This window comes from Bos taurus, chromosome 7 (assembly GCF_002263795.3).
Source record: "Bos taurus isolate L1 Dominette 01449 registration number 42190680 breed Hereford chromosome 7, ARS-UCD2.0, whole genome shotgun sequence".
NCBI lineage: Eukaryota > Metazoa > Chordata > Mammalia > Artiodactyla > Bovidae > Bos > Bos taurus.
In genome coordinates this window covers 4,121,391-4,148,673 of record NC_037334.1, presented here as the reverse complement: position 1 = coordinate 4,148,673, position 27,283 = coordinate 4,121,391, and the positions used below count along the sequence as shown (strand labels likewise).

Here is a 27,283-nt window from a genome sequence, read left to right as displayed (position 1 = left end):
AGGCCAGGGTAGCGTCTTCAGATCTTTCTGAGATCTGCCTCCATCATCACCTCTCCTTCTCTGACCTTCCTGCCTCCCTCCCTCTCTCTCTTTTTCTCCATTTACTTGGTGGTGCTGGGTCTCAGATGTGGCACGCAGGATCTTCTTTGCTGTGTGTGAGCTCCTAGTTGCAGCATGTGGGATCAGGCTCCCTGACCAGGGATTGAACCCGGGCCTCCTGCGTTGGGAGCATGAAGTCTTAACCACTGGACTAGCAGGGAAATACCTTTCTCTCTGAAGGACTTGTGATGCCATTAGGGCCATCCTGATATCCAAGACAGTTTTTCTATCCCAAGTTCCTTAATTTGATCACACCTTCAAACTTCCTTTTGCCATGTAAGGTGACATCCACAGGTCCCAGGGAGTTAGGACAGATGTCTTTAGGGGCCACCACTCAGCTTACCACAGCCCTCTAAATATTGGACCAGAGTGGTCCTTATGGCTCCTTTTTCCAGGACCATTACCCCAAATGTCAGGATAAGAGGGTTCCAGGCCATTTGGTCCCTGCTCACAAGCCTCCCACCCTGGCCCTGCCTGGTGGCACCACTCCCCCTGTCTGAGGTTCTCTTACCCAGAGTGAAGGAGTGAATTGCCCTCAGTTCCCACTCCCCAGGTGCTGGGGGCAGGGGGTGGCTGGCAGCCTTCAGAGGGTTGTCTGCAGAGCAGCAGCGCCTGGCCCTGGGAGCAGGCACCCTGCCCTGCCTCTCCCCACATCTATGTGCACAGTCAGGTTTGAGCCCTATAGGCGCACACCGATGTTTGTTCCTTGCACACTCCCAGTTTTGACTGCTGCAGCTGCTGGAACCTTTTGGACCACTGTTTCATCGTCCTTGGGGTCTCCCTCCCCAGACCTGCCCCTCCACCTCCAATGGATGGGAAGCAGCTCAGTCCGCACAGCACGTGCTAGAAGAGTGAAGCAGTAAGTAAGTAACAGAGCGCTGATTAGCCCACAGGATAAACCGATCTGAGCAAATGGCCGAATAAGCAAATAAACGCGGGCCTGCCAGTGGCACTGGTGGTGCAGAACCAGCTGCCAGCGTAGGAGACAAGAGGGGCTCGGGTTCGATCCCGGGTCGGGAAGGCCCCCGAGAAGGCAGTGGCACCCCACTCCAGTACTCTTGCCTGGAGAGTCCCATGGAGGGACGAGCCATGGGGTCGCAAAGAGTTGGACACAACTGAAACAGTTTAGCATGCAGGTAGATAAGGGGGGTGGGGAGACCGCTGTTCTGGAAGAATTCTGAGTTGTGTATGTATATATCCTCCCCTCTCAACCTCTTGCTTAAATTCCCTCTTCCACCCCACCTCTTGCCCATAGTGGGCTGGTTCCAAAGAGAAGAGTCTAGAAAGGGGAAAAGGATCACTAGACGGGGGTTAAAGTCCCCACTTTAACCAAGAAGCCCAGGTTCATCGCCCCTAGAGTAAATCTGTGCCCTCAGGGGCCCCGTGTGTAATGTTTGGGAGAGGGCCCCCCACCTCTGTGTACCTCCTGGAACCCCACAACCCAGGCTAATGGTGAGAAAACACTTGGGACAAGCCCAGACAGGGTGGTGAGGGGAGTTATCCTGCAGCACGAGGAAGGCCTCAAGCTCATGGATGAGACACAGAGGCAGAAAAGGGAGATTCAGGGAATAACTCACAAAACCGAAGAAAGCCCGGAGTTCAGCGGACAGTTATGTTAGAACAAGAGCAGTAAAGGTCTCGCCGCCCGGGTCAGCCCAGGCTCCGTTTGCATGGTCACCCTTCTCAGATCTGTGGACCATGACACTGCGGGGTCTCAAGAGGCCCCTGCTTCTTTATTTTATCAGGCACTGCCATGTGGCACTGCCCACTGCCCATAAGCCACCTCCATGCAGGGAGTGGTCCACACAAGGCCCTCCATTCAGGAAGGGGCAACTGGGGCTTGAACCAGCTCTAGCCCTTCACTGTGGAACGACCCGTCGGCATTTTCCAACATGGCATCTGCCCAGCCCGCCTGCGTGGGGTGGTTCTGCTCCTTTCATCCGGTCTCCCTTTGCGCCTCATTACCTCAGGTTGGGCCCAAGATATTAGATTTTTTAAATCCCGCAAGGTCCAGGGTATCATCTTTCCCCAGACAGTATTTCCGCTGGCTCTTTCCAGGCTTGAGAGAGCCAGAGACTGGGGCCACCTTCTTCCAAGTTCAAGACTGAACGTTCTCAGGCTGCCAGACACCAGGCCTCCGTCCCTCTAGCACCTTCCTTCTACCCCGCGGCCTTTGGTGAGTGCCCACAGGGACTGGTTACCCAGGGTCTCCATCGCTGACCGCTCTCCCCGCTGACTGCTCAGCCGGCCCCTTGGCTGCCTCTTCCAGGCTCACCTCTCAGGAACTTGCTGATTTTGGCCTCCGGTGACCCAGCCTCCTCAGATCTAAGGGGTCTCTGCCCTTTGGCTTCAAGTTCTGCATGGCTTTGAGAGTTGTCTCAGGAGCTGAGTGCAGCCAAACTCTTACCGCTGCCTCCCCTGCGCTACTGTTCCTTCAGGTTAAACAGAGTCTTTCTTAAGGGGCACATGCTTCTCTGGAAGAAGCATTCAGGATGAAATGATACTGAGGTCACTGAGGAGCCGGGCTCTGTGGACACGGATTCAGTTGTGGCTCTGGAGTCCCATGTCAAGGCTGGAGTTGCTTCTGCTCTTGGTCTGGCCAAGCTGCTCCACATCTCATCAGCAAAGCAGGGACATAAAGCAGTGACTGTGATGGCCCCAGTTATCAGCTGTGATGGTTATCGCCATGGCACTCTCCAGCAAGGACGCATGCTGCCTCAGCCTCCCCATCTGTAAAGCGTCATCCGTGGGCGTTGGTTAAGGCTGGACAGAGAACACAGGGGCAGACGGATTTAATGAACAACAGCTGCCATTGTTCCGTCGTGTCGAGTATCAGCCTTCACCCCATTCTCACCCCCACGTGCAGGGCCAGAGGCAGAGGGTGAAGGCCTTGGCCTGAGGAGAGACCAGGGTCAGGGTGCACCTGCCAGGAAGGACGCAGGTCTCCCTTCAAGCCAGGCAACACTAACCGCTCCTGTGGGGCCATGACTGCTAGCACCCTTCCCCAGCACAGAACTCGGCGACGCCGCTCAAAGGCACCCGGTGGGCAGGGAGGAGCCAGACCACTGTGCCAGCCCCTCTAGCCACAGGCATCTGACGTGTTTCTCTGAAAACTTTGGCAGTCCCAGAAGCTCCTGGTTTTCTCATAACTTCTTTTATTTTTTTTTTTTAAGTTGTGTACTTTGAAATAACTTTAGACTCACAGAAAATGACAAAACTAGCTGAGAGTTCCTGATACCTTTCACCCAGCGGCTCCGATGGTTAGTGTCTCACACACGGTGCGGTTGTCTGAGCCGGAAACTAAACATCGGCACGACACTAGGGTCTCGTCTCCAGACCGGAACCTCACGTTATCAGCTTTCCCCCTTGGGTTCTTTTTCTGGTCCAGGCTCGGATGTTGCATTTAGTCCTCATGTCTCCTGAATCACCTTCGATCTGTGAAGCGATGGTTCCGCAGCCTTCCCTTGTTGTCCGTGACCTTCGCTCTGAGAACCACTCAGCTGTTTGCAGAGTGTGCCTCAGTGTGGCTTGTCAGATGTTTCCTCGGGATCAGATCAGGGGTTGTGCGTCTTTGGCAGAAACCCCACAAGTGACGCTGTGTCCTTCCCGTTGTGTTACATCCAGCGTGCGAGCTGTCGCTGTGTCCTGTCCTCTGTGGCTGACCTTGATCGCTTGGTCAAGATGGGGTCTGCCAGCTTGCTCTGCCCAGAGAAATTAAGTGTCTTGTGGAGAGATGCTGAAGACCACACAGATATCCCCCTTCTCATTGTATTTTCACTCTCTCCCTTTAGTGTCGGTCCACCTGTAGTTCTTTTTTGTAAAATTTCTCTAGGGTAATGAATTATCTGTTTGTTTTTGGCTGTGCTGGGTCTTCACTGCTGAGTGTGGGCTTCTCTGGTTGCAGCAAGCGGGAGGCTACTCTCTCATGCTGGGCAGGCTTCTCATTGCAGTGGCTTCTCTAGTTGCAGAGCACAGGCTCTGAGGCATTCGGGCTTCAGCAGTTGTGGCACATGGGCCCAGTTGCCCCGCAGCATGTGGAACCTTCCAGCAGCAGGGATTGAACTGTGTCCCCTGCATCGGCAAGCAGATTCTTAAACCCCAGACCGCCAAGGAAGTCCCATTCGCAGTTTTTGGCAGCAATAGTGAACACTGACATTTGTCTGTTGGTGATTTTCTGTGTCCATCATTCCTCATACGTTCATTAGTTGAAATTCTGCCATAAGGAAGAGCTGTCTCTTCTCCTCTCTTCATGCAATTACCTGTAGAAATAAACGAAGGCCACTTCAGTGAAAACAGCAGAGGCTTGCTAGAGACAGGGGTCAGCTGCCACCACTGCATTTGGCAGAGACTGAAAGACAGCAGCGGGGAGAGAGCTTTATGGCGGAGAAGAGAAGGTTCAGGTGTGCCTCTTAGAGGCTCTAGGCAAGAGAAGTGGGGTGAGGGGATGCCTGCCCACAGCAGTTGCCTTCCATGAATGGCCAGGGAGGCATACTATTTTTTTTTTTTTTGGATTGTCCTAAGTTGGAAGCAGAAACAAAAATTAGGAAAGCTGCAGTCACCAAACTCGAGCTGTTTTGGGCCAGGTGCTGGAGTCATTATGGTTTGCTTCCCTGGCTGCTTATTGCAGAGGTCGTGGGTCAGAGTCCTACCATCATGCATGATCTGGCTGTTGTTCCTGTGTATGTTCTGTCTCTCTTACCCAAAGATTTTTGGGTTTTGTTTTGTTTTTTGTTGTTGTTTTACTGAGAACTTTTTTTTTTTTTGAAGTATAGCTGATTTTCATGTTAGTTTCAGATGTACAGCATAGTGATTCAGTTATGTATTTTTTTCTGATTATATTCCATCATAGGATATCACAAGCTATTGAATATAATTCCCAAAGCGGTACAGTAAATCCCTGTTGCTTACTTGTTTTATGTATGATAGTTCATGTCTGTTAATGGGGGTGAGTTCTTGCATTTTTTAATTGAGGTATAATTGATATATTATAGTCACCCGCTGTTGTCCTGGGCTTCCCAGGTGGCAGTAGTGATAAAGAACCCACCTGCCAACGCTGGAGACACGACAGCTGCAGGTTCGATCCCTGGCTCAGGGAGATCCCTGGAGGAGGAAATGGCACCCCACTCCAGCATTCTTGCCTGGAGAATCCCGTGGACAGAGGAGCCTGGTGGGCTACAGTCCATGGGGTCACAAAGACTCGGACATGACTGGAGCGACTTAGCACCTACGTTGTTATCCTGAGGGGATTGGTTCCAGAATCTCCCTCAGATATACAAATCTGGGGGTGCTCAAGTCCCTCATTATAAAATGGTGTAGTATTCGCATGTAACATCCTCCAGTCTACTTTAAATCATCTCTGTGCTGTGCTTAGTCCCTCAGTCGTGTTGACTCTGCGACCCCATGGAGTGTGGCCCACCAGGCTCCTCTGTCCATGGGATTCTCCAGGCAAGAATCCTGGAATGAGTTGCCATGCCCTCCTCCAGGGGATCTTCCCAACCCAGGGATCGAGCCCAGGTCTCCCGTGTTGCAGGCAGATTCTTTACCAGCTGAGCTACTAATGGGGCCCCTAAATCATTTCTAGGTCACTTACAATACCTAATACAGTGTGTTATAGAAATAGTTGCCTTGGATGTAGCCGGCCAGACTCCTCTGTCCGTGGAATTCTGCAGGCAGGAATACTGGAGTGGGTTGCCGTTTCCTTCTCCAGGGGGTCTTCCCGAGCCCGGGATGGAGCTCTCACCTCCTGCGCTGCAGATGGAGGCTTCACCACTGAGCTACCTGGGGAGCCCTGTGCACAGCAAATTCAAGTTTTGCTTTTTTGGAACTTTCTGTTTTGTTTTGTTTTTTCTTTCTTTCTTTCTTTTTTTTTTTGAAAACTGTTTTCAGTCATCAATTGGTTGAATCCATAGATGCAGATCCTGTGGATACAGAGGGCTGACTGTGTATTAGTTTCAGGTTTACAATATAATGACTCAATATTTGTGTACATTGCAAAATAGGCAGCACAGTAAGCTAAACATATGTCATCACGCATAGTTACAAATTGTTTTATTCTTGTGCTGAAGATATTTTTAAGGAGGATCTCAGATCCCCTCCCACCCCTTCTCCCTTCAGAAAAACTCTCACCTAAGTCCCATTGCCTGTACAGTATTCTTCATGGGGGCCTAGTCTGCCTGCATGACCCAAAACCAAGCCAGCGCCTCACTTTAGAGTTTTCTCGACTTCCCCTCTGAATTGAGGAATGTGCAGTCAAACTTAAAAGCATATTCTCTCCTGGAAGGAGAGCCACAGGGCAGTGAGCTCAGCGGAGTGCCTGCCAGAGTGTCTTTCATGGTAAATACTAACAGAAATAACCTCTGGCCAGAGAGCTCCCACCGGTCGTGGGGTGTTCATGAACTTCAAGAGGAGGCTGGAGCATTGAGGGTGAGCACCGGTCTCCCCGTGAACGGGCGTCCAGAACCTGAGACTGCGCTGAGCACAGAGCCCTGCGGAGAGACAGTGTCAGCAGCACAAGGAGTGGGAATGTGAGTCCCTCTGGTCCTTGAGATCCGCGGTCGTGCAGCAGACACAGTATCTCAGGAGGTCAGACACTCCAACAAAGGAACCGAGAGAGAGGCGAGGCCGCAGGGAGTGTGTACCGCTGAGGGCCCTGGGGGGACACTGGGGGCCAGAGCTCTGAGCTCTCTTCCATCTTTTTGGAAAGATCGTTTTTTAGGAGCCAGCATTTCCAGCTGGCCTAATGTTCCACACCCTCTCCTGCCGCAGATATTATACATCTTTGAATTTGTGAGCAACTTGCATTTTGAGAAAGTTGTGCTTTGATGCGAAACCAAAGGTCTCTCTCTGCTCCCCACCCAAAAGATGCTTATGTGGTTCATCCGGGCTGGAAGTATATTTGCTTGTCAGGGAACAAATCTGTCACTCTGAGCAAGTGGCTGCCCCAATCTGACCCTCGCCCTTGACCCCAGGACCGTGTCTTAGTTTCTCCCCTGGGGCTCCTGGACCACAGAGAGCATCTCTCTGCTGTGATGAGAGACGCGGGGTGACCCGTGGGCCTGGTGCCTCTGAGATCCCTGGGGACCTCCTCTCCCAGTTATGAAAGCTGCGCCTCCTGTTCCAGGATTCACGGCACAGTTTTCTTTTCTAACTTAATTCACCTAAAGTTTATTTTGTATCACTACCCTAGAAAGAAATTAGGGTTTAAGTCTGAGCTTAAAATGTGTATGTATGGTTTAGTTGCTAAGTCATGTCTGACTTTTGTGACCCCATGGACTGTAGCCTACCGGGTTCCTCTGTCCATAGGATTTTCCAGGCAGGAATACTAGATTGGGTTGCCGTATACACATGTATTAATGCATAATATAAAATGCGTAAGATAGGAAGAAATGACCATCTCCCAACCCACAGCTTGTAACAGTGTTCCTTCAGTCTGCTGCTTGAGACCCTTTATTCATGAAGTCAGTGCAGTTGGTTGTGGTTAGCTTTATCAAAATTAAGTAGAGGGGAGGGAGGGGGAGATGGCAGAGCGAATTGCATTTAAAACGTTTTTTTATATTCTATTTGTGTTATTATTATTGTTATTTTTTGGCCGTGCTGGGTCTTCTTCGTTGCTGCCCAGACTTTTCCCGAGTTGCGGCGAATGGGGGCCCCTCTCTAGTTGCGGTTGCAGGCTTCTCACTGCAGTGGCTTCTCTTGTCGTGAAGCATGGGCTCTAGGGCATACGGGCTCCATAGTTGAGGCTCCCAAGCTCTAGGGCACAGGCTCAGTATTGTGACACACGGGTTTAGTTGTTCCATGGATCTTCCCAAACCAGGAATCAAACCCAGGTCTCCTGCATTGGCAGGCGGACTCTTTACCACTGAGCCACCAGGGAAGCCCAGGGCTACCTATGGGACATCCCTGGCGGCTCAGCGGTTAGGAAACCACTCTTCCACTGCAGGGGGACTCGGGTTTGATCCCTGGTTGGGGAGTTAAGATCCTATATGCTGTGTGACACAGCCAAAAATATTCTTAAATAAATAGAAATAAAAAAATAAAAGGGCTACCTATTCCTTCCTGAAACTCTTGTTGCAGTTAGGGCATGGAAGCAGAAGCGTCTATAAGTGAATATATGATACAAAACATACTTCTGAATGTAGGTTACAGTCACAAAGATTTCTTAAATAACTGGTCAGCTAACAAATGTATGAAAAAAGTTTTTTTTTTATTTATTTCATTTATTTCAGTTGTGCTGGGTCTTTGTTGCTTTGCCCGGGCTTTCCCTAGTTACGGTGAGTGTGTTGACCTTCGTTATAGTGCCCGGGCTTCTCACTGCGGTGGCTTCTCTGGTTGCAGAGCACCGGCTCTAGGCGTGTGCCTCAGCAGCTGCGGAGAAGTCCCAGCCTCAGTGAACCCACCCTGGTGGCCGAGGCGGCCTGATGACTGTCCTGAGTATGGGAGCAGTGTGGGAAGTGGGGGCCCTAAGTCAGTAAAGGGGCCTCTTGGGGCAAGTTGAGGGGTCAATTCAGAATCATGTGGCAGTTTGGGGGAAAGAAGCCAGGAGGAAGCGGGGGTGGGGTCCCTGAGTGCAGAGGAGGGGTCTGACCAGGGAAGGGCACTATGGGTGTGGTGCAGCCCCTTGTCGGCTGTGTGAGTGGGGGCCAGCGAAATGCCAACTGCTGGCAAGTCTGCACCCATGGTCAGGCTCCCCCCGTCCCCTGTCCCCTCCGTGTCCGAGAGTCCTCCTCACTGTTGACAGCACTTTGTAAACACACGATCTGCTTCCCATCTTTGCATCTGGACAGCCTCCCACCTAGGCTCAGGCAGGGTCGCTCATTAGTGACAGGCCGCTTGGCGTCCTCCCGTGAGGGCTGAGGTCACACCTTCTCCCTGTCCCCGCCTCCCTTCTCTCCCCGTGGCTTCCCATCCAGACCACCATACCTTCAGGCCACACCAGCGCCTGGTCATGGCCTTACTGGCCCGTGAGGCTCCACGCTCACCTGTCAGGGGAACAGCACGCATTCTGAGACATTCGCCAGGTTACCTGCTAAGAGGAGCTGCCCACGGCCTGCCTCTTTGCCCGCTCATCCACCAGTTAAGTTACTGTCCCGACACACGCCGGCAGCCCCCATGAGGGTTTTAAACCTGCCTTTCTCCATGCCAGTGCAGGCTGGTACCTGTCACTTACTTATTTGGCTGCACTGGGTCTTAGCTGAGGTGTGCAGGACCTCTCTTCAGTTGCGCATGCAGCTCTTAGCTGAGGCCTGTGGGGCCCAGTTCCCGGGCCAGGTGGAACTCGGGGCCCCTGCCTGGGAGCACGGAGTCTTAGCCGCGGGACCACCAGGGAGTCCCTCTGTCGGTCTTTAGTTGTTGATTTTCCTCCCCAGTTCAGCTCAGTCGCTCAGTCGTGTCCGACTCTCTGCGACCCCATGGATTCCCTTCCCAGTGATCTGGTTGTTTCTTTGCCCTTGTCTTGAGCTTGTTTTGGTTTTTTTGAAAGGGCAGAAGCTAGGAAATTAGCATTTGGCCTGAGAGGCAAAATTTTGAAAGCACCCCTCCACAGCCCTGTGGAAGGAATCTCTTTCTCTCTGCCCTGCAGTCCTGGGGAGTTTCCTGGAGGCATCAGGCCCTGGCGGAGCAGCTTGCAAACTCTGGTTGCCCCTCTGCTCAGAGTTAGGGAGCCTGGGGCACCCCACGTTCTCCTCCAAAAGGCGTCTTAGTTTCCTCTGACCCCAGTGACAAACCAGCACAAACTGATTTATGACAACAGAAGTGTATCCTTCCGCAGCTCTGCAGACCACAAGCCCCACGTTAATTCTCCTCAGGCTCCAGGAGACTCTTCTGGTCTCTTCCAGCTTTTACACCGCAGGTGTTTCTAGGCCTGGGCCTGGGTGTGTCACCCTAACACCTCTGTCACGGGGCCTCCCTGCCTGTGTCTGTTTCTCTGTCTCTTATCAGAGATAAGAGATTTGATTTGTCCTTGATTTGAGGACCCAGCCTCATCCAGGGCAAGGATCTCCAGATCCTTACCCTAATGACCTCTGCAAGGGCCTTTTGTTCACAGATTCTGGGGGCACAGGCAGGTCTGGGCGGGGGGCAGGGCACCATTCAGCCCCTGCAGGTGCCTTCCCGTGTCTTGGCCTTGGCTGTCACCAGCAGTGACATGGGACATGCTCTTGTAGGTCTTCACTGATTTGTGCAGTGACTCTGCTTCTGTCCGTGTCCACCACACCGAGGACCTGCCTTGGGTCTGCAGAGTTCCCAGGCCAGGCCCCTGGCCCGGGCCACAGTGAAGAATGGTTCAGAGGCAACACGGGCAAACCCGGGGCTGAGCCTGCACCGCCTGCCGGGGACTCTCTCCTCCTGGGGAGCGTGGAGCAGGAGTCAGAGGGAGGCAAGAAGACAAGTCGTCAGGCTCTAGACTGGATGAGGCTGGACCGTACGAAGGGCTGGATCCTTTGTCAAGAGGGCAGTTTATCAGAATGTGTCCACATGCACCACGCCTGACCCAGCCCTGAGAGAGGCTGCATTGGGACCTCCCTGACAGTCCAGCGGTTGCAACTCCACACTTCCACTGACGGGGGCACAGGTTCAATCCCAGATCGGGGAACTAAGATCCTACCTGTCGAGCAGTACAGGAAAAATAAAAATAGGAACTTCCCTTGTGGTCCAGTGGTTAAGAGTCTGTCTTGCAATGCAGGGGACGTGGGTTTGATTCCTGGTCGGGAGCTAAGACCCTGACCCACATCTCACGGCTCATGCTTATGCTTCCCTTCTTCCAGGGCCGAGGTGTAACTAAGCCTGTGCAGCGCAAAGATCCTGGGTGCCGCAGCTAAGCCCGAAGCAGCCAAATAAATAAATACAGAAAGAAAGAAAGAAAGGTTGCATTGTTCGCACGCAGGCGCCCAGCCGTGGAGACAGGCCCCCGGAGCGCTGGCAGTGGTGCTGAGCATCAGCAGACACGTGGGGCGTGACACAGTGGCAGGCACCCCAGACGGAGCGCCCAGCAACGGCCTGAGAAAAAGCCCTCCAGCCTAGTTGCTCTTTGTTTGTTTGGGAGCAGTTTTAGATTTAGAAAAGTTACAAAAGTAATTCAGAGTCCCCCCGCCGCACACTCCCAGTTTCCTGTAGTAATAACATCTTCTGTTAGTGTTACATTTGTCACAACTAATGAACAAGTACCGATGCGTCATTATTTTTAAAGTGATTAATTTTTAAAAATTTTCCCAGTTTGGCTGCTGGCGGGCTCTCTCTGGTTGTGGGGCATGGGCTTCTCGTTGTCCTGGCTTCACTTACTGCAGAGCAAAGGCCCCAGGGCACAGGAGCTTCAGGGGTTGTGACCCTTGGGCTCTAGAGCTCAGACTCAGTAGTTGGGATGCGTGGGCTAGGTGCCCCCAGGCCTGTGCAGTCTCACTGGGCCAGGGATCAAACCCGCGTCCTTTGCGTCGGCAGGCGGATGATTCACTAAAGTCCATTGTTTATTCATGTTTCCTTAGTGTTTCCCTAATGTCCTTTTTCTATCCCAGGATCCTCACATTACATTTAGTCATCACCATCACTTCTCTTTAGGCTTCTCTGGGCTGAGATAGTTTCTCAGACGCTCTTGGTTTTGATGACCTTAACAGGTTGGAGGAAAACTGGTCTGGTGTTCTGTAGGATGGCCCTTGGTTGGGATTTGTCCAATGTTTTTCTCATGGTTAGACTGGGCTTCGGAGAGGAGGAGCCTTTTTCATCACACAGGTGACCAGGGCGTGTGCGGTGAACGTGACTTACCACTGTGGTGCTGATCTCGATCGCCTGGCTGAGGGGGTTTTCTGGCAGCTGTCTTCACTAAAGTGACTCCCCTTTACTTTCTGTGCTGTGCCCTTTGAAAGGAAGTCACCACCCATGGCCCACACCTCAGGGCTCCTGCTTATGCTTCCCTTCTCCCAGGGCTGAGCACCTGTGTCAGTTACTTGGGACTGACGTTCTTCAACCTGGGACATTTGTCTCTTCCTCCTCATTTATTTACTCAATTATTTATTTATGTTCGTGTGGCTTGTGGATATTTATTTTGCACTTCGGGTTGTAATCCAACACTGCTGGGACTTCCCTGCTGGTCCAGTGGTTAAGATTCCGCACTGGGGCTACAGGGGGTGTGGGTTCCATCGGTGGTTGGGGAGCGAAGACCCAGCATGCGGTGGTGCTGCCAAAGTAACAGTAATAGTCCAACACCGCTGCACTGACTGTGGTGCTCGGGCTGTTCCCGCTTTGGCCGCTGGGGGCGCCTTGATTTGCCTTTGTGTCCCGTCGTCACAGCACCACGGGCTGTGGCTCCTGCCCGGCACTCCAGGGTGGCCCAGGCTCATCCTTAAATTTCTGACCCTGTCTTAGAAGCAGCCCTTCCTCCTCGAGTCAGGGACCGTTTTCGGTAGGAAATGGCAGCAGAGGCCACTTGGAACAGAATCCTGCTTGTGCTTCCTAAGATGTCCCATACCAGCGGGTGCTTGGGAGGGCCCAGACGGCAGGAGGGGCTTCCACGGCTGGCTTGGGGGTATCTGCCTCATTTGCATCATTTACAGGAAAGCATGGGGCCTCCCAGGTAGCTCAATGCTAAAGAATCCGCCTGCCAACATAGGAGCCACAGGAGACATGGGTTTGATCCCTGGGTCAGGAACATCCCCTGGAGGAGGAAATGGCAACCCACTCCAGTATTCCTGCCGGGATGGACAGAAGAGCCTGGCAGGCTGCAATCCATGGGGTGACACGTGACTGAGCACAGGAAAGCATAATATTTTTTTAAATACTTATTTTTATTTTGGCTCAGGTTCCAGCTGCCCTGTGGCATGTAGGATCTTAGTTCCCCCACCAAGGATTGTACCCACATCCCCTGCATTGGAAGGCGGGTTCTTAACCACTGGACCACCAGGGAAGTCCCAAGGAAGCCTGCGGGTTCACTGGGTGATTTTAAAGCGTGGGAACTGAGGCCTCCAAGCACACCAGTGCCCAGTGGCATCTCGGTGACACCAGTCCTTCATATTGTATGTTTTTCCTCCTGGTCCTCTCCCTGTGGTCGCTAAGCTTTGAGTGCGCTTCCTCTGGGAGGTTAAAGGTAGGTTTGTTACCAAAACAGTGGGTTCACCTCTTTGTGGATGTCAAGCCAATAGACACAACCAAGCCAAAGATGGGGAGAAGGAAGGATTTATTACCTGCAGCAAGTTAAAGGAAATACAAGGGACCTTTTCCAAAGCAACGTCTCCCTGAACAGCAAAACTGGGGAAGTTTTAAGCTCAGGGTCCATGAGTATTCAGGAAGGGGCTTGAGCAGAGGACAATTCAGCACAGAATTGGGGCAAAGGTCCAGAGTCCAAGCTTTAGTTGATTGAAGTTAGGAGGATCAACATCATTCCACCCTCCACCTGCTTGGGGGCCTTAGTTCCCACAGAACGCAAAGATATATTTATTATTATGTATATCCTTTGAGGAGGAACTGCTGCTGCTGCTGCTGCTGCAAAGTCGCATCAGTCGTGTCCTACTCTGTGCGACCCCAGAGACGGCAGCCCACCAGGCTCCCCCGTCCCTGGGATTCTCCAGGCAAGAACACTGGAGTGGGTTGCCATTTCCTTCTCCAGCGCCTGAAAGTGAAAAGTGAAAGTGAAGTCGCTCAGAACTACTAGTGAAGTTCAAAGATTAATTTTCTAAAAGTATTTCTGAGAACGGAATCTCAGGTCCAAGCTGGCATCACCCCAAAGTGGGCTGGGCTCCAGGGCAGGTGGAGACCTCCGGCCTCCACGTTCTAGAGCCCACCCCACCCCTCCCACCTCCTGCTGTGTGACCTGGCTGGCAGCTTCACCTCTCTGAGCCAACCTAAGTGGTCGGTGCCAGCTTGGAAAACAACGGAGGACTCAGAGGCCTGTTGGTGACAATGAGATCACAGAGCTGATGGGAAGTGCTCTTGTAAATGATTAAGCAGTCAGGGCACGGGACTCTGGCATCCAGATGCAGGTTCTGTTGTCTTTATCCTGCAGGGAGACCAAAGTCAGGTTAGGCGAAGCGTGCCTCTGCGGCAGTGCTGGCATCGGGTCATTGAGGATGAATTCCAGGCCCTGGGCTGGTGGAGGAGGCCGCCTTCTCACTGTGCCCCGTTTTGCTCCCCAGGACTGAGTCCCCGCCGTCCTGAGCAGGCCTGGAATGGGTACTGGTGTGAAGGAGGGCGTGGTGCGTTTGCGTGACGATGCCGAGCCTGTCCTGCCCGCGCACGTCTCCTCAAAGGCAAGTACCCCTGCCCCTCCGTGGGCGCGCTCACCCGCTCCCTCTTCCATGCTCGCACCTCATATAAATCACCCCCTCCCACACTAAGGGCGGGGGCGGTGGGGGGTGACGCAGGCCGCCTCCTATTCCGTTTTTATAGCCCTGTCTGTGCTGTGGATCCCGCCGCCCCATCGCTCGGCAAGAAGTCAAAACCTCACCCACATTTGGCAGGGATGTCAAAGGTGTCCCTGGGTCCCTCTTCTGACTCAGATTTGCCAACACAGAGTAATTAGCCAAAGGTGGGGTGGGCTGAGGGGAGCTCCTCACACCAGGGAGGAGTTTACCCTCAGCTCTGAAGTTCATCCCCAGTGACGCCCTTCAGTTGAAGACAAAAGGTTTATTCCCTCGTAAAGAAATTGGATCAGGCCCATGCTTGTTCACCACAGAAGCCAGAAGTTCCCCCACTGGAACCTCGAGCATGGACTAATCCATCCTCACTGCCAGGCCAGCTCAGGCGCCCGCAGGCAGTTCTCAAAGTCCACGGGCTCAAAGGCTGAAGCAATGTCAACCTCTGGCCCTCCTGACCTTTCCCCAAGTTCCAGGTTGCTCCATGGAGCACCAGGCGGACAGGAGGCCTGGTTCTTGGGACCCCGGTCACCACGCTGGTCGACAGAGGGGTGAGCCCCAGAGCAGGCACCCCATCCCTCACAGTTCAGTGAACTTTAGCATATGAGGGAGACGTGGCCCTCCCTCCACTGGCCCAGATGGATCCTGCCAAGCGGACATGCCCAGCAAAGGCCCCCGTGCCCAGCCTGCACTCAGACACACGCGGCAGCAGTTTTCCTCCTGCTGGCTGGCGCGACCCACATCAGTCTTGCCTGCTTGGCTAACCCAGCGCAGGGAGCTCACTCTACAGTGTCCCATTTCTTTGGTGAAAGAGCTGGGCATCTTCCTTTGGTTTTGCTGCTCGTGTGGATCCTGTCTGTGGACCACCCGTTTTCTCTCCATCAGGCTGCCTGCCTCATTCTTCATTTGCAAGGATCTCTCCTATGATGAGAAGTTAGAACTGGATATGGAACAACAGACTGGTTCAAAATTGGGAAAGGAGCATGACAGGGCTGTGTGTTGTCACTGTCTTGATTTAATTTATATGCAGAGTACATCATGCAAACTGCGGGGCTGGATGAATCACAAGCTGGAATCAAGATTGATGGGAGAAATAGCAATAACCTCAGATATGCAGATGACATCACCCTTATGGCAGAAAGAGAAAAGGAACTAAAGAGCCTCTTGATAAAGGTGAAAGAGGAGAGTGAAAAATATGATTTGAAACTCAACATTCAAAAAACTAGGATCATGGCATTTGGTCTCATCACTTCACGGCAAATAGAAGGGGAAAAAGCAGAAGCAGTGACAGATTTTATTTTATTGAGCCCCAAGGACAGTGACGCTTGCTCCTTGGAAGGAAAGCTATGACCAACCTAGACAGCATATTAAAAATCAGAGACATCACTTTGCCAAGACAGGTCCATCTAGTCAAAGCTATGATTTTTCCACTAATCATGTTCAGATGTGAGAATTGGACCATAAAGAAAGCTGACCGCTGAAGAATTGATGCTTTCAAACTGTGGTGTTAGAGAAGACTCTTGAGAGTCCCTTGGACTGCAGGGAGTTCAAACCAGTCCATGCTAAAGGAAATCAACCCCGAATGTTCATTGGAAAGACTGATGCTGAAGCTGAATCTGTAGTACTTTGGCTGCCTGATGCAAAGAACTGACTCATTGGAAAAGACTCTGATGCTGGGAAAAACTGAGGGCAAGAGGAGAAGGGGGCGGCGGAGGATAAGATGATGAGATTGCATCACTGACTCAACAGACATGCCTTTGCACAAAGTCTGGGAGACAGTGAAGGACAGTGAAGACTGGTGTGCTGTGGTGCATGGGGTCCCAAGGAGTTGGACATGACTTAGAGACTGAACAACCACAACTCATATGATAGTCGTGGAGACTTTGACCATTTGGTGATGCCTTTGCCAACCATGATGGCTTCTCTGGTGGCTCAGATGGTAAAGAATCTGCCTGCAGTGGAGGAGACCCAGGTTCAATCCCTGGGTTGGGAAGATCCCCTGGAGGAGGAAGTGGCAACCCACTCCAGTATTCTTGCCTGGAGAATCCCACGACAAGAGGAGCCTAGCAGGGTACAATCCATGGGGTGGCAAAGAATAGGACACAACTGAGCAACTAACACATCTTTAAAGGATAAGCCAGCTGCGTCATTTCGGAGTCCCTGGGAGTGTGGGCGGAAGGCAGCAGCCGCCTCCTGCACTGAGTGTGTGCTCCTCATTGAGTATCTTCGGAGCCACACGCCGAGGGTTGGTTTCAGGACGTGTGTCCTTGCACATGCAGCACTGGCCTGGCGATGCTGAGCACCGCAGGCTTCCCAGGAAGTGCCTGCTGGGGGAGGTGGAGGGACACCTGGGCTCTGCCTCCAGTGCTCACAGGCCCGTGGGCAGGCCGCAGGGCATCCCTGTGCTCACAGAGGCTCAAGCTCGGCGGTCGCCACACAGATTCACAGAAAGCAGACAGAAGCAGAGGGGCAGATGGGCCTCAAAGCCAGTGCCATAAACACCCCTGAGCCTTCTGGCATCTGCTGTCCACGTCCCTGGAAGCCAGATGTCCAGAACCTTGCCATGTGACCCAGAAAAGGCAGGGGTCCCCAGTGACGGGTCTCTGTGAAGCAAAAAGGTGGAACCCTCTGGTAAAGCTCAGCCTCAGAAACTGAGTCAAGAACACACTGCTGTGGGGACTCGTTCTTTCAGGGAGAGGTGGGCTGGGCTGGTGGAGGGGGCACCAGGGGCGTTAAGGGGAGGGCCAGGTCGAGGGGCACAGGGCCCTGGCGACAGTCACCTGGGACGCGATCTGGGGTCTGGGCCAGGAGTCAGCACGTGACTGCGTCCGAGGTGAGGGACCGGGGTGCAGAGAGGCCCTCCAGTCACTGCGGGCAGACTCAGCCCCACCCTGAGACACCCACAGAGCTGAGCAAACCTGGGCATCGCCCTGGACCCCACCAAGCCCACTCAGGAACCCAGACTGCCAGCTGAACCCCTCACATGCCCCCTCATTACTCCTCTCTTGCAGACTCCTCTGGTCCCGGCCTCTGCCGTCTCAACCCTGGGTTTCACAGGAGCTGCCTCTCCTCTGGTTCCAGTTAAAATAACCTGTTCACCTTGCACGCGTCTCCATTTCTCTGTAGGCCACGGTCAACCTCCTTGTCAGGCTCTGTGGGGTCCAGCCTCGCCCACCTTTCGTCGCTTCTGTCTTCCCTTGGCCCTCCCCTTCCCTGTGTCCGCCCTGCCCTCCTTGTGGTCCCCGGCTCCTTCTCACTGGGGCCTCTGAGTGTTCAGTTCCTCCCCCTTGATTAGTGTCACACACACGCACTCACGAGCGTGCACCCACGCCCTGCCTTTAGGTGCGCCTCATCATACACCCTTGGCCCTTAGCCCGCATTCTCCTGGAACTCTAAGTCCCCTCCCCACAGCCCCTCCCAGACTGCTGACTCTGCACACATTTGTCTGAAGAGCTCGTTTGTGTCTGGCTCCCTCTGCTGACTGGCAGCCCTGTGAGGGGAGCGGTGGGGGCTCGTACATGCCCCTGCCCCACACTGACTCCAGGCTCCTGAGGGCACCTGGGTCGAGTGGACGTCACAGATTCCCAGACTCGTTGAGCCCCCTGCTCCTCACCTCCTTTCTCGCTGCAGTGAGGACAGGTGGGGTGTGTCCTGCACAGAGCCCCCAGCAAGTGCTATGCCTGAGTCACTGGGGGGGTCGGGGGGAGGTGGGAATGGAGCCTCCGGCCCCATGAGCAGACGGCTTCCTGGGCTGCGATTCGGGGCCCTGTGGGCCTCAACGGAAGGAGGGCTGTTTGAGCCAGGGCTCTGGGAGCCACAGGAAGACTCGGGAAAGCACCAACCCTGAGACTGGCCACAGGAGCACAAAGTGCAAGTCAGCGGTGCCTGTCCCCATCACCTTCGGTTTAGCTGGATAAACAGCCACAGACACCGGCCCCGGAAGTCCTGATAGAAAGTGGTGGAAAGCGGACATGCTGAGCAGAGTCACACCCACCACCCACTCCCCAGACCACAAGGAGCCTTTACCCTGAAACACGGAAGCTCAAGAGTCCCTCGCACATGGGCAGTGGGTGGGACCAAGGCTTAAAAGTAGGACAGGTCAAGGGCAGCTCTTATGTTTGGCGTCAATCCCATTGGAGGCCGTCTCTGAGAACTTAGAACCACGCGCGACACCCCAGGCTCTCATGCGATGGTCCCTCGGCCCAGGAGGTTCTCACTGTGTGCCCCCAGGCTCTGTGGCCGGTGCCGCAGTCTGCCCAGGTCCCAGCAGGGCGGTGTCACCCTGGCCACCACACGTCCGGTCGCCCCGGGCCAGGCGGAGAAGAAAAGCCTTTGTCCTGGACACTGTTTCAAGCAGAGCAGGCGCCTCCTCTCCCTCCCGATGACAGTGTGTTCGTGTGTTTTCTTGCAGAGTGACCACAGGCAAGTTCTCAGCTCCCTTCTGTCTGGGGCACTGGCTGGCGCTCTTGCCAAAACAGCTGTAGCTCCCCTAGACCGAACCAAAATCATCTTCCAAGGTAAGCGCTGCCTGTGCACCTGTCACCTGTGAAGGAGAGGCTGCCGGGCGCTCACCTGCCTCCTCCAGGCCCCACACTGCACTGCCAAGTGCTTTCTAAAATGTCTTTAAAAAAAAAAAAATTATTTATTTGGCTACGCTGGGTCTCAGTTGCGGCACATGGGATCTTCAGTCTTCATTGCAGCACGTGGGATCTAGATCTCCGACCAGGGATCGAACCTGGCCCCCCTGCCTTGGGAGTGCAGACTCTGAGACACTGGACCAACAGGGAAGCCCTTGAAATGCCTCTTTAGAATCCACTTAGAAAGTCTGTCCGTGTTTAGGACTGGCATCACAAAGTACCAGAAACTAGGCAGCTTAGAACTGCAGGAATTTACTCTCATTTTCTGGAGGCTGAAAGTCCACATTCAAGGGGTCCGTAGGGTTAGCTCCTCCTGGGGCCCTGAGGGAGGACCCTTCCTTGCCTCTTCGAGCTTCTGATGACTCCAGGCATCCTTGGCTTGTGACTGCACCCCCCATCCCAGTCTGTATGTCTGGATCCTCTTCTAAGGACCCACGCCATTGGATCACCTACTCTAGCATGACCTCCACTTGATTACACCTGCAGAGAGCCCGTTTCCAGTTAAGGCCTCATTCGTGGGCGCTGAGAGTGAGAGCGTATTTCTTTGGGAAGACACAGTTCAGGAATCCAGCTTCCCCCTCCTTAGGCTTTAGCAGGCGCAGGGGCCCTGGAAGACGAGGCCTTTGCGTCCCGTGCATGGTGGGACCCCTGCCCCTCAGCTCTTCGGGAGGAAGCAGCTGCAGACTGGAGCCAGGCCCCGCCCCCTTGCTCAGGCTGGCCCCTCACCTCTCCCGGCCTCAGGTCCCTTGTCCATATGACAGGACCGTTGATACCAACGTCCTGCCTAAGGAGGGGGCAGTGAGCTGATGTGGGAGAGGGCAGGTGTGCAGTTGAGGACACGTCTCCATCAGCTGAGCTGGTCCTGGAACAAATTCCCTCTGGAGCGCCACACGGGGAGCTGAGTTTCATTCCGAAGGCAAGAGCTGTGCATACATCCACACAGAGAGGAGGGCAGGGCTGTGCTAAGAAGGCAGCAGACCTGGGGAAGTGCGGCGCTGCAGGTGCTGCCAGGCCGAGACCCCCTCGTGACTTGGGTTTCCGGGTCCACCTGGCCACGTGGTGCAGCTCACCGTGGAGTAGGGGGTGGTGGTGGGCCGGGCCGCCCCAGAGGGCAGGAGAGTGGGAACTAGGGCTGCCCGAGCCAGGCCTTGGAGGAGAGGGCAGACACCCCCTGCCGAGGGAGCTGGAACCGCTTAGCCTGACCCCCGCATGGCTGGTGGCTGGGATGCCTCCCCTCCAGGGGACTTGGGGGAGAGGAAATTCAGCCGGGTGGACATCCCCCAGGAGAGCTGCATCCTTCCACAGGCCCTCACTGTCCTGCAGGGCCAGGTGGCAGCTGGGCTCCTCTCCCTGAAGAAGGGGAGAAGTTGGTGTGCAGAGTGGCTTAGGCGTGGGGGGGTGGGGTGGGGAGGCTCCTGGGGAGGGGGTGACTTTGCTGGGGATGCCCCCACCTTGGCCCTTATAGGGATTGAAGGGGGGCATTTCCAGGGGAGGCCCTCACTCCCCATGCTCAAACTAGACCCCTGTGGTGGGGGTCATGCAGACTGGAGTGGGAGGGTGGTCCCATCCTTCATATCCAACAATTTCTGTTGTGTTTGTTTTTTTTTTCCAGTGTCCTCAAAAAGATTTTCTGCCAAGGTGAGCGCTTGGTCATGGACCCCCGTCTCTGGGGCCTTCACCTCTGCCCTACTGGGCTGGCAGAGGCAGGGAGGTGGGTGGTAGGGGCTGGGCAAACGCTTTTCAAGGGGCTTTTCCCATTGGTTCCCCAACCCCCACCCCAGGCTGGCTGCAGGACTGCTGGGTGACCAAGGCCTCCCCTGCCGGGCGCTGGGGCCAAGGCCATCTGTCTGCACCCCAAGTCTGCCTGGACACAGCCCACCCTGGGAAGTGACGGGAGACCCACCTGTCCTGGGGGTGGTGGTGAGGGGACTTGATGGTCTAAACTCACAGGTTTCATATTTGATTTATTTTTAAACACAAAGCAAGTGTTGCTGTTTGTTGTCGTTTAGTCACTAAGTCGTGTCTGACTCTTTGCGACCCCATGGACTGTAGCCCGCCAGGCTCCTCTGTCCATGGGGTTTCCTAGGCAAGAATACTGGAGCGGGTTGCCATGCCCTCCTCTAGGGGATCTTCCCTGCCCAGGGATCAAACCCACATCTCCTGCATTGGCAGATGGGTTGCTTACCACTGAGCCACTGGGAAGCCCACAGAGCAGGTGTTTCCTTCTTAATAAAGGAAAATAAAGAGGATTTTAAAAAGCTAGGCTACCAAACACCTACAAAACCCCCTTAGTGGGGGTTACCCCCTCTGCTTCGCAGCTGTGCTTTCCCCCGCTCACTTCATGATTCCCAGGGTTGGAGAAGGGGTGGGGGTCCCAGTGTGGAGCCCAGGGAACATGGGGGGTGGTCTTTGATGTCACCCCCCCTCCCAGGCGCAGGGCTGGGCAAAGTCAGGCAAGCTGAGAGGGCAGCTGCACTCTGCCCGCAAAGGCCAACGCTCAGTCAGAGGCCTAGGGCACTGAGGTTGCCCCTCTCCGCTGCCTGCCCCCCAGGAGGCCTTCCGGCTCCTCTACTTCACCTACCTCCACGAAGGCTTCTTGAGCCTGTGGCGCGGTAACTCGGCCACCATGGTGCGTGTGGTGCCCTACGCCGCCATCCAGTTCAGCGCACACGAGGAATACAAACGCCTCCTGGGCAGCTACTACGGCTTCCGTGGAGAGTGAGACCCCCCTTCCCCCAAAAAACCCGGCCCTCTCAGCTCTGTCACCTCACCCTGTTCTCCTGTCTTCCACCTGTTCACCATGTCAGAACTTCTTGTTTCCCCGGTCTCCCTGAACCTACATCCCAGGATGGCCACAGTCCCCGCTGTGCCCCAGAGCAGGTGGAAAGACGCCTGCCCTTATTCATTCAGACAAGCAGGGGCAAAGGCAGGCACCCGCCAAGAGACACCCCTGCCCGGCCCATCAGCTTGGCCGCCCGTTCCATCTTTTACCGCACCCCAGACCTGTGGGCACCTGGAGCCCTGGGGGCTCACCTTCGCCCCCACCCACTTTCAGGGCCCTGCCCCCTTGGCCCCGCCTCCTCGCCGGTGCGCTGGCTGGAACCACGGCCGCCTCGCTGACCTACCCGCTGGACCTGGTCAGAGCGCGGATGGCTGTGACCCCAAAGGAAATGTGAGTCTCACCCTGGTGACGTTTTCACCAAACAGGGGCTCTGTGTGTAGTGGGGTTCCCAGGAGGGCTCCCCCCACCTGGCCCCTGGGGATAGGGTCTGGGCTTCTGTCTGCAGTGGCTGATGAAGCTGTGCTGAGGCTGTGTTGCCCCGACCTCCCTGGGTTCCGCAGCTTTCCAGAAGGACAGTAACTGGGTCTCTCAGCTTGGGTGGCAGTGTGCTTCCATCAAACCCAGAGTCTCCATGTTGAGTCGAAAACACATGTGCTTAAAATGCATCTGAATAGAAAGCCAGGGGCTGAGCACAGCAAAGAGCCCAGTGGTGAAGGTGGCTTTGGGCATGCACGGCCCCCTCAAATGCCAGAACTTCTGCACGGGGGTTCTGTCGACATCCAGGCCTGCCCCCGCTGACGGGGAGGAGAGAGCATTAGTGAGCTGAGGTCTGCAGCCCCCCACCCCACCCCCACACTGCTCTGTCCTACAGGTACAGCAACATCTTCCACGTCTTCATCCGCATCTCGAGAGAAGAGGGGCTGAAGACTCTCTACCACGGATTTGTTCCGACCGTGCTGGGGGTCATTCCCTACGCCGGCCTGAGCTTCTTCACCTATGAGACCCTCAAGAGCCTGCACCGAGGTGAGGAGCGTCGGGAGGGCAGCACCTCCGCGGGGCACACACCTGTCTGTGGATGGGTGGGGAGGTGGAGGTGGATGGGGCGAGTGGAGGGAGGGGCAGGCTGGAGGCCCAGGGTCTGGATCAGGAGAAGACATAGAGCAAATAAGCCCACTGATACCTGCTACTTGGTTTGATCTGGTGGTAACAATCTGCCTTATTTGCTCCAAGTTTTTTTTTTTTTTTTAAGTTAAACAGGGTAAAGCCCAGATCCCCGGTACCCAATCCCCAGCTCGTCTCCCCTCAGCCCTGCCTCTTTATTAGGGTTCGGCTCCGGCTTTCACCTTCATTGCAAACCCTTCTGCCTGGGCTCGTGTGCAGCCTTTGTGCTGTTCCTGGTAATAGGAGGTACCTGAGTGGCTGCCTCCCGCACGTGCGTAGTGCAGCTCCGATCCGTCCTGTTTGCGGGCGGTGAGGCTGTCGGGTTTTCAGCTGACATCCAGGAGCTGTTCTCCTTGTGTGGGTGTGAGACCTCATTCTTTGCTTTACCTTTTCCACCCTCTGCTCTCCCAGTGGCCAGGCTTGCATTGGGGCCAGGCTCCCTTCCCACCTGCTCCTGGTGCTGACAAGTGCCATATGTTCTGCCAGTCTGCTGAGTGAATAGGGCGGCTCCCTGTTTTTAATCCCTAGTTTCAAACTGAAAAGAGCATGTTTTTAAAGAATCTCTATTGATCCCTTGCTGTTCCCTCCTCCCTTCAGCCAGTGGGTCCTCACACCCCCCATAGAGAGGGCACCTGTTGGGCAGGCTGGGCAGTTAGAGGGTTCGGGGCAGAGTGATATTCTTTCTTTACAAGATGGGACACAAGAATGACTGGGTCTGAGCTTGTTTTGGGTCACAGAACTTGGTTATATGATTCTTTGTGCTCTTCAGTTGTAAAAATCTTTTGGATCTCACATTTGATTAAAAACGGGGGATCAGTGGGTGAGGAAGAAGGGACGCCGAGGCCCAGGAGAGCTGGTCGGCCCTGAAGCACAGCTGTGACACTGTGTGCACGTGTGAGCGCGGTGCAGGGGGTGCGGGTGGATGCCAGCACCTCTGGCTGCCAGGGCGCCCCTTCCCAACGCCCTGACGGTCCCTCCCACCCTTCCCCCTGCAGAGTACAGCGGCCGCCCGCAGCCCTACCCCTTTGAGCGCATGATTTTCGGGGCCTGCGCCGGCCTCATAGGGCAGTCTGCCTCTTACCCGCTGGACGTGGTGCGGCGGCGCATGCAGACGGCTGGCGTCACAGGCCACCAGCGCACCTCCATCGTGCGCACGATGCGCACCATCGTGCGGGAGGAGGGCGTGGTGCGCGGCCTCTACAAAGGCCTGAGCATGAACTGGCTCAAGGGTCCCATCGCCGTGGGCATCAGCTTCACCACCTTCGACCTCATGCAGATCCTGCTGCGACACCTGCAGAGCTAGGGGCGGGTGGGGTCGGCCGCGCTTGAGCTTCAGTTGGCGGTGGGCCGCTGACTCCTTCCGTGTCTGAGTCCAGGGAGCAAAGATGTGCTGGGTTCCACCCAGAAGGCGCACGGATGCGCCTTGTGGAACAAGCTGGGGGCCTGGGGGGCCTGAGCTCAGTGCGGCCCAGGTCTGAGGGGAAAGCCCGGGGCCCTTGTACGTCGTTGGGACTGGGGGCGGGGTTCTCACGCCCTCCTCTTCCGGCCTCAGCTGGGCTGGGGCTGCCGCTGGAGGTGTTCGCCGGGAACGCCCTGAGTTGGGGCGTGGCCAGCGCTGCCTCCTAGGGTGTTGTTTGCCCTTGGACAGGCTCCTGGTTCTAGGGACCTGGTCCCCACTAGGCTCAGAGCCAGACCTCGCCTGCCCCTTGCTGTTCTGAGTATGTGTTCTTGGGCGGGGGTAGGAGGGGGTGGGGGGAGCCCCAGAGAGGGTGAGGCCAAGGCCTGGCCTCCATGAGACCAGCCTTCTGCTCAGCTGTAGCTCCGGGTGCAGGCTCCCACCCTGCCCCGCCTTTCCTGCTTTCACCACTATTTCCCAGGTGACTTGTCCCTCCCCAGAGCCTGAGGCTTCTCCCAAGAGTGTTACCCTGATCGCAGACTCCTGATCCCAGGTCCCAGAGTTGGGTCTTCCCCTCTGTTACCCCACTCCCACCCAGTTTGTACGGTTCCCAGGAGGGTCATGCCTCCAGGCAGCAGGGTTTGAGAAATCGCCATGTGTTTGGGTCTGAGTCCCAACCTGGAGACATCTGCCTGGATTGCCAGGAAGCTCTCGGCCCTGCTCCACTGGCTGCAGTAACGGAGGCTGGGCCTCAGGCCCTGACCCTCTGCCCCTAGGCGTGGGGACTCCTGGGGGGGGGGGACCCATGGCATCTGGCACATTGTGGGCGCCCCCCCCCCCAGCAGTGACTTGGCTGGGACCTGGGGCAGTTTAAGGCCTGTGGGGTTGTCTGATTTCCTGTGAATGGAGAACACAGAGGCAGCTGGCAGCCTTGATTCTCCCAGAGTGGAGCCCGAGACCATCTGGGCTGTGGGGCAGGACGCTCGAGAGAGTCAGGCCCCCAGGGCGCTGGTCCCACAGAGCCCCCAGGGCCCACCAGGAACCACAGGGGCTCAGAAACACGTTTTCTAATGATGTTTGGAATTTGATTTTTGCTTTTGTTTTTCAATCCGGCTGGCCCTGGGTCTAGACACCGTAAACCCTAACCAGTCCAGTCTGGTTCCAGGACCTGGACAAGGAGAGGGCCAGTTTCCCAGTGGGCTTACTAGCCGTGAGGTGTGAGAGTCTGAGAGGGTGTGTCTCCGCCACACGTGCATTTCCAGTTGTGACTTCCACTTCCTCCTTTTATTCTGTCCTGTTTCCATTTTTCTTGCCTTAGTCCCCTGGGTGGGAAGACCCCTCCTTCTGTCCTTCCTGCATGTCTCCACCAGCCAACCCCAGTCTTATTCCCAGACTCTTGTTCCCAGGGGGCCCGAGCTGTCCTGTTGGGTAAATGTCACACCCACCTTCTCTCCCAGCCTTGCCCAGCGCTCAGGAGAGGCAGGGGCACCCCTCACAGGGAGACGGGATGGGAACGTAAGGTGCCCAGGCTGGGGGTCCACCCCTGGTGGGTGAGACCAAATGGATGTTTAGGCAGGGCCCTCCCTGAGCTGCAGGCTGGGCAGGAGCAGGGAGGGCCCCCAGGGTTCCCGGCCCCAGTGCGGCTCTCTCCAGGGTGGCTCCCAGCCAAGCACACCTCGGCAGCGCCGACGCCCCTCACCCCCCGAGCCCTGCACACAGCTGGACCTTTGCCCTTGGCAGTCATACCCCTCTCACTGTTGCCTGGCCTGATTTGGAGTTACATTTTGATGCCATGAAGACACTTTGTTTATATATAATGTTTATATATTTTAAAGATTTGTGCCAAGAGAGTATATTTAATAAAAATCAAAATGATTTTTTTTCTCCTGCCCATATCTCTTCTTCAGCTCTGATCCTCATTCCCTAGGAACCAAAAACATGGTTGAAGTTATTTTGACAGATTGTTGAATAACCTTTTTTTTTTTAAATGTAACAGCTGTATGGATTGTTAATCCCGACCTTGATTTGGTCAGGATTTGCTAGAAAATGCAAACTGCATGAGGAGTTTACCATGAGAAGTAGGTCTGGCTTCCTGTTCCCTTTGCAGGGACATCTCCTGTGGCCAGTGCCCCTAGGAGAGATCCTGTGTGCACACACTTGTCCCTTTGGGTCCGTCAGTCGGGACGGGCTGTGACCATCAGCAAGCACTGCCCCAGAGCCCCACGGTTTCCTGGAGCCCTGGGTCTGCTCTGTGGAGGCTGAGGCCACCAGAGGGCTCCCAGGGGCCCCTGAGACTCGCCTCACCTGCAGCTCATCGTGTAGAATGACTGGCAGCACCCACCCAGACCGAGACCAGGAGCAGGAGCCTCCGTGGGCCGGGGAGAGATGGGGCCAGGTGAGCGCACGTGCACAGAGGCCAACTAGGCCCAGGACTGCGCTGAGCTGCTCTGCGCGCTGCATTCAGCCAGCCGAATTTCTTGCGGGTCAGTAGCTGTCGAATACAGGATGCGTTTAGCAGCAGTTTAGTGTTCCCCAGGGGGATGGCCTGTGATGAGATCCACCCATCCCTTATTGACCAACAGCTAGGTTGTTACTGAGTTGTTGCCACCACAACCTGGTCAGTGGCTCCTGGGGGTTCCTGAATTTCCCCCCACATCCATCCTAACTTCTGGTCCGTACCATTTCTCACACCATCTCCTGAGCCTGAGGGGTGAGGTCGGCCCCTCCTCACCTCCAACATTGTGCCATCCCGTGATATACAGAGGTGAGCTCTTGACCCCATCTGGACCTGTGACAATAAAGATGTTTGCTAACCACTTCCAGGGAGACCTTCGAGACGCACCCTCCCTCTTCCACTGGCCCAGGAGCTAAAACC

The 27,283-nt window shown here is 55.1% G+C and overlaps 1 protein-coding gene across 4 annotated transcripts in view; it reads left to right on the top strand.

Annotated features, from left to right (window-relative positions):
• The window catches only part of SLC25A42 (solute carrier family 25 member 42), a 42,672-nt gene extending 16,388 nt beyond the window's left edge, over positions 1-26,284 (top strand). For 3 of the 4 annotated variants that reach the window (XM_059887970.1, XM_005208425.5, XM_059887969.1), the window contains 7 exons: positions 14,214-14,327; positions 18,844-18,949; positions 20,682-20,707; positions 21,621-21,787; positions 22,125-22,241; positions 22,723-22,874; positions 24,008-26,284. In XM_059887970.1, coding sequence (XP_059743953.1) covers positions 14,247-14,327; positions 18,844-18,949; positions 20,682-20,707; positions 21,621-21,787; positions 22,125-22,241; positions 22,723-22,874; positions 24,008-24,315 — 957 coding nt within the window. In that variant the 5' untranslated portion in view covers positions 14,214-14,246 and the 3' untranslated portion in view covers positions 24,316-26,284. Of the gene's footprint in view, positions 1-14,213; positions 14,328-18,843; positions 18,950-20,681; positions 20,708-21,620; positions 21,788-22,124; positions 22,242-22,722; positions 22,875-24,007 lie in introns of those variants that run through there. The other variant, NM_001192032.1, reaches the window with a different exon arrangement.
• Positions 26,285-27,283: the final 999 nt, after the last annotated feature.